At 52.5% G+C, this 6921-nt stretch overlaps 1 protein-coding gene across 2 annotated transcripts in view; it reads right to left on the bottom strand.

Moving 5' to 3' along the window:
* MTCL2 (microtubule crosslinking factor 2) overlaps positions 1-6921 on the bottom strand; it is a 70837-nt gene that overhangs the window by 42609 nt on the left and 21307 nt on the right. For both annotated transcript variants that reach the window (XM_019655252.1, XM_019655253.1), the window contains exon 3: positions 2196-2354. In XM_019655252.1, coding sequence (XP_019510797.1) covers positions 2196-2354 — 159 coding nt within the window. The remainder of the gene's footprint in view (positions 1-2195; positions 2355-6921) is intronic.

Below are 6921 nucleotides of genomic sequence, written 5' to 3'. Positions count from 1 at the left end.
GTGAGCGGCCGTCCAGAAGCCGGTGACTGATCTGCCTTGCCTGGGAAGAGCGCAATGATGGTGCCAACATGGGCCAGTGAAGCAACATCCTCCACAACTAGACTGAAGAACAAGAACAAAAGGACAGCAACTTGTCTGTTCCCCTTCCCCAATTCCCCAACACTGTTCCCTCCCCCAATTCCCCAATAAAATCTTTAAAAAAACAAACAAAAAAAGGATCCTTTAAAAAAAAAAAAAAAGAATTTCCTTCCTTCTAAGACTGACCAATAAATAGTCCACTGCATTTTTGTTTACCCAGCAATAGACATTTGGCTATTGTGAGTAATGCTGCTATGAACATGGGGGTACAAATATCTGTTTGTATCCCTGCTCTCAATTCTTTTGGATATATACCCAGAAGTGGAATTTGCTATTCTACTATATTCTTTTAAACTTCTTCATAGTGTTCTATAGTTACCCAGTCTTATTAAGGGTCGTAAACAACTTTGTAAGCTGGATACTGTTATTACCCTGAAATCACAGATAAAGACTTAGAGGGGAAGTGACTTCAGGGTCTCAGCCACATCTCCACCAAGGAAAAGCTGGGTGAAACAGGCAAGCTGTCCGTCCCTAGGCTTCAGTTTCTCTCCTTTACAACAGGTACAGGCTTACCTCCAGGTGCTTTCTGAAATCCTTTCCCCGTTTTACTACCAAGGGTGGTGACAACGAGATGTGTGAGAATGATGCCCTGTGTGATGGGCCAGGCATTGAGAGTTAGGAGGCTGCCTGAGAGAGGGGGACTCACACCCAGCCCCGGAGAGGGGTGGGGTTCCACAGCAGCCCTTTGCAGCAAATACCATCCCCACACTGAGAAGCTGTTGGTACATCACACCAACATGCCCAGTGGGAAGGGCAGATTAAGGACTGTTCTGGCTCAGCACTGTGGCGTTTCTGTCCTGGAATGCTGACATGCCTGCCCTTGGGGAAGGTGAGGCATGTGCCGCAGGACAATGCACGATCCTAGGACACCCCGTGAGCAGCCAGACAGCTGAGGCCCAGTTGCCTCTGGAGCCAGAAGCCACCTAGGCCATCTGGAACACAGACCCCCTGGAATCTAGAGCAGGGGTCGGCAAACTTTTGAGGCAGAAGAGCCACCAAGGGTCAGCAAACTGAGGCTCGCAAACTGTGGCTCTGACGTAAAATTGAAAATGAAAATAAAACTATCATAGTTTCATTTATAAAAATTTTACAGGATATTATTCACATAATGGTAATTATGTAAAAATATATTTATGACTCTTGAATAATTTTTAAATTGTTGTGAGAAGGGACACGATTGGCTCTTCCAGGGATCGGCAAACTTTTGAGACAGAGAGCACCCAAAGAGCCACATGTGGCTCGTGAGCCGCAGTTTGCCAACCCCTGGGCTAGAGGATTCCAGCCCACCTAGGGGTCACCTAGGCTGATAGTTTCCAATCAGCGTTCTGCAGAGCCCACTGGGCGCTGCAAAACCTTGAGGCCACCCCTGCCTCTTCAGGGGCTGTTTTCTCATCCACAACATGGGGATGGATGATCACAACCTCACTGGGCCTTTATGAAAATTGTTGCGATTAAGTGCCTAGCATGGTGCCTAACATGCTGCCCACCTAACATACAGCAGAAGGAAGAAAAGACGTGCCGGGTGGAGGGACTAGTGTGATCAAAGACAGAGAGGCTGGTGTCTGGGGTTCATATTCAGGAAGAAGTGGCTAGTGTCCCGAAATCTCTATCGATACACTGAGTGGCAATGCCTGGCAGCCGCTAAAGCATGTGCCCACAAGTTATCCCAGCTTGTCCTCACAATGGCTTGGGGCATTATTGTCCCATTTTATAGATGAGGAAACTAAGGCACTGAGGGCCTGGCTCCATGCTCGGCATTGTTGCATGTTTCCTCAGTTAATCTTCCAACAGCTGTGGTTCTGTGATGGAAGGACTGTCTCCTTCATTAGCCTAGAGGCTCCTGAGGACAAGAACTGGTGTCTTTCATTCACTATTACGTCCTTAGTGTCCAGCACACAGTATACACATGAGGAGCTCAGGAAATGTGTGCTGGAGGAATGAATGAATAAACAGCTCTGCCAGAGAGGCCTAACTGTGCAGAGAACACTAGCTGGGTGGGGCCAGCACATGCCCCTAGCCCCCAGCCTGGCCCTGCCTGGGATGGACAGGGCCCTCACCTCTCTCGGCCGCTCCAGCTCTGTCTGCAGCACCTGTTTCGCCAGCTCTGTCTCGATGAGCCGCTGCCGAAGCTCTTCGTTCTCCTCCTCCAGCCGCACCCGTTTCTTTTCCACCACTTCAAGCTCCTTGTGCAGTCTCACGGAGATGTCCTTTGAAACCTAAGCAAGGGCAGGGGATAAGTAGGACATGAGTAGACTGAGGGGCCATCCCGTCTGGGCCAAAGAGCAAGCCCTGAGCAGGCAGATTCTTTCATCACCCCCACTTAGCAAATGAGAAAACTGAGCACAGAGAGGCTAAGTAACTCACCAAGTGTCACACAGCCAGGAAGTAGCAGAACCAAAACCCAAGCTCAGGCAGCCTGTGCTCCTTATGTCTGTGTCACAGCTCAGCCCCCAGAAAGCTGTACAGGCTCTGTGTATTCCTAGGAGTGCCTTTTCATTTACCAGGTAATGCTTCCAAAAGCCACTCCCAGCCACCCTCTTGCCAACCCTCACAAGAGCCTGTGGCTGGGCCAGAAGCTCATTTGAAAGAGAAGGGAAACCCGGAGCAAGATGGGCAGCCCCCGAGTCATTTGAACCCCTTCTCTGCTAGTGATTTGCATGTGATCATAGGCAAATCACTGCCCTATTCTGTGCCTGTCTCCTTAACCACAAAATGGGTGCAATAATAATAGCACCAACTTATGGGCCCAACGGGAGGACTGAATATTGCACAAAACGCTTGGCCCACTGCCTGCACAGTGAGCGCTGGGTGAGTGGTAGCTGCTGCTTCGAGACGCTGAAGCCCAGAAAGGGGCAGGACTTGCTGAAGGTCACAATGTGACCCCGGGGCCTGTTGCCAGTCATCTGGGATATAGAACATGCCCCAAATGGCAAAGCCTGGGCCGGTGTCCAAGTCCTCCCTGCAGAAAGGAGCAAAGAGAGCTGCAAACTCCCATCCTGGCTCCAGGAGTCTGCTATGACAGCACCCCATTTCCTCGAGGATACCCTCTGTCCTGGCCCCTGCTGGCTGGGGGTAAAAGGCCAGGAAAGGGTGCCTGTGGGGATGTCAGGAAGGCCTTTCTGAGCTGATAAATCACAACCAGCCCTGAGTGGGCTGGGCACTACCATTGGTTGTATACCTACTGTGTGCCAGATTCATTCCTCTTTACTCCAATTCTGTCCCCATTTTACTGGCAAGGAAACTGAGACTCAGAGTGCAAGTGATTCACTCAGGGTCACATAAAGTTAGTGTGGGCCAAGCTGGGGAGAGCCCCGGGGACTTGGCGGAGGGGCTTGGGTGGCCAGAGCTCCACGAGGGATACTAGGGCTTTGCCAGCAAGAGTGGGGCAGACAGCCCAGCACCCAGTGCCTGCCAGTGTCGGAAATGATCATGGCACCTCCTCCCTGCGGAAGGGAAGGGGGCCCTCCCTGGCTCTGCCCTCTGCCTGGGCCCATGCCCAGCTCGGCACAGACCCTTTGGCAGTATGCGACGCAGGCCAGGAAAAACAACGGCCAGAAAGGAAATTCAGCACTGCCTTCCCCTCCCTCCGTTGCCCACTGCTCCTCTCTACCCCTGAAGACCTCCAAGGACAGCCAGAAGCCAGAAGCTGGCCCAAGAGGCTCCTCTCACATAGGCCACCAAGCTTTTGTCATCCACCAAGTGGGGTGAGCAATCCCTCAGAACAAGAACTTTGCAGGTGGTAAACCTAGATTCTTGAGCCTGATTTCAGCACTCACTGGGTGTGTGACCCAGGACAAGTTCGTTAACCATGCAAAGTCTTGGTTTGGTCATCAGTAAAAGGGGGTCGATATAGCTGAGTCACGAGGGCTGCTGTGAGGTATAAACAACATAGTGCTTGGGCTGGTGGCTGGAACATAGTAGGTGCTCAAAAACTACAATAACTTGGGATGCATTGTCAAGATTACTACTTCCCCTGTGTGCACCGATTTTATCCAACTTGGCCCAACACCCCACAACCTCACTCTTTAAGTTTACTGTCAGTGTTTTTGCTGGAGGTGTTCAGTCCCAGGCTTCTGGCTAAGGTCCCCAGTTTGGGGCTGTTAGGTCAACCATTGAACCTCTGTCCCGAGCAACATTTCATTCATTCATTCATTCTGCTTAAGGCCTGGGAACAGGAGTGATGGGGCACAGAGACTAAGGCCCTAGACCATGCCTGGGCTCCTTTATATCCGTGTCTCAGCAGCAGCTCAGGGTGTGGCACACATTAAGTGCGTAATAAACGCTTGTTGGATGAATAACCAAATCCAAGGCTCTAACAAGCGAAAGGAAGATGAAGGAGCAAATGACTGAAATATGGGAGCTATAATATACCTGCTCTTCACCTGGGATGCTTGCTTCTCCCAACCTCCCCTCCCACCCACTGACTGGGGTGAGAAAGCAGCTGCTGGGGACCAGGGCTCCTCTACCAACTATGCTTCTACCTGGGCTAGCTCCTCTCCCTCTGGAGGGTTTGCTCTGTCCCCATCCTCTTGGGTTCCCGAGTGACTCTATGGATCTCATCCCAGTTGCCTTCTACTGCATTCCTCATGGGATCCCCTTCCCGAGGTGCTCCCCCACCCTTGAGAGTTGCTAGGTCAAAAAAGCCCAAACTCAGGCAGTTTACAGAATTCCAATGTGGATAGAAGGGCACTTAATCTCAGATCCCACAGAGCCCTGTGCCCCTGATGGAGACCCATTGGAGCACAGAGCAGCCAGCCAGGAGGGCAGAAGCCTTTTGGCCTAGGCCTGCCCCACCCCTCTCTGAGCCTCAGTGGTCCTGGGCTCCCTCAGCTCTCACAGGTGATTACAGAATCAGCTGTCACTTCCTCAGCACCGGCCATGTGCCTTTCATCCCATCCCAAAGCGCTTTGATTAGTAGCGCCATTCTGAGGCTCAGCAAGGAAAAGTCACTTGCCCAAGGTCACACAGCTAGCGAGGAAGCTACGGAACCATGATTTGAAAGCAGGTGGGTCAACTCTAGAGTCTTGCTCTCAACCCGAGCCTGCTATTGGCCTGAAGCTGGATGACACATTAGATTAATATCAACAACAAAAGTGTTAATAATAAGCCCACCGGTAGGCTCACACTGTCAGGAGCTCATAGGGTGCCCCACCTCCCTGTCTCATTCGAGCATCTCCTGATCCTCCCCAACTCCTCCCAAGGTAGAGGGGCTGAGATACTAGGGAGGCGAAACAGCTGCAGCTTCCGGAAACCATGGCAAATTCCCAAAGCACAAACAAATGCGCTCAGCCATGAGGTCACTGTTTACAGCGTTGGGGCCCGGCCCCTGCCAAATGCAACCAGCAGCCTCCAGGCCCTAGCAGCCCAGCTTGCTAGGCCAGCTCACTGGCCCTTCACCCATTGGCCCTCATGGGCCTCAGGGTGTCCCTGTCATTCTGCATCCCCAGGGAGGGGGATGGGAGTTCCTCTCACTAAGGCACTCCCCAGGGAGGGCAGCATCTGAGCTCTGTGTGGCTGAATCCTCCCAGGAACTCGGGGAGGGTGGGAATGTCACCCCAATTTTACAGATGAGGAAACTAAGGTTCAAAGAGGGGAGGACTCCTGCCTGAGTCACCCAGGAATAAAACCCAAAGCCAGAACTTTTTCTGCAGCAACATCTGTTTCTAAGAAAGGAAACGTTTTACTGGGGTGTCCTTGGGCCTCTCACAGGAGTCCCTCCAGGTAGGAATTTACATCCGGGATTCTGGGACCTGACACTCTCCCATAGGCTCCCAGGCCCTGAGGGTGGGGCCTGGGAATCTGCATTGTGAACAGTCCTTCCAGGTGATTCTCATCTACCCAGGGAGGTTGAGATTCTGGCGTCCCTTTCACCGCCCCTGCCCAGCCACTTGACCTACTAGTGCCTTATAAGTTCTCCGGAACAATCACACCACAACCAACATTTGTTCATTTGCTGGGTGAGCATCCCGTGCCAGATTTTGTACTTTGGTCTCAGCACTCTTTATTTCATTTTATTCTCACAAAAATCTCTACAGGTAGGAATTAGTTTAATCTCCCTTTTCCACATGGGGAAACTGAGGCTCGGAGATGTCAAGGGGCGTTCCCAAGGCCACATAGCAAGCCAGCGGCAGGGCAGGTCTCTGCCCCCGACGCCTGCCCCTGCCCTCCTCAGGTTGGGTAATGATCCTGCTGAGGTTCGGTGGGTCCTGTAGGCCGTGAGGACCAGCAGAGAATGAGAGAACCTGGGCGCAAGGAGGGGATGAGAGGGGGACAGACCAAGGCCTGAGGTTTCAGCCATGGCACTCTCACCAATAACCTACCTGCTTGATAAAACCACTGGAGCTACAAAAGCCCTGACAATTTTCCTGTTCTAAGCCCCACATTTAACAGAAGGGGAAACTGAGGCTCCAAGAGGTGGGGGCCCGTCAGGGCATGGGCCAAGAAGCTGGCAAAGCAAGGCAGAGAGTCCCCAGGGATACCCTCCTAGGCAGCTCCTGGACCCCTCCCCACTTGGGTCCATCCAGCCCTCCCAGGCGGGGTCAGGGAAGTCAGCATTTTGAGGACCTCCAAAAAATGCCCTAGAACATCCCCAGCACATGGGGCAAAGCGTGGTGGTGGCCAGAGGCATCCAGCCCAGGCCTGTGTGGAGGAGCTCAGGGCTCCAGCTGCAGGCGTGGAGACAGGAGCAAGCGCAGGGGGCAAGGTTGATGCTGATTGGCTAGTTCAAATCCCAACAGAAGGGGCTACTCCTCCCCTCCACCCAGCTGCCCTCCCTACACACAC

This window comes from Hipposideros armiger, unplaced genomic scaffold (assembly GCF_001890085.2).
Source record: "Hipposideros armiger isolate ML-2016 unplaced genomic scaffold, ASM189008v1 scaffold_238, whole genome shotgun sequence".
Taxonomy (NCBI): domain Eukaryota; kingdom Metazoa; phylum Chordata; class Mammalia; order Chiroptera; family Hipposideridae; genus Hipposideros; species Hipposideros armiger.
The sequence above is the reverse complement of the archived record's forward strand: the minus strand, read 5'-3'. Positions and strand labels throughout refer to the sequence as shown.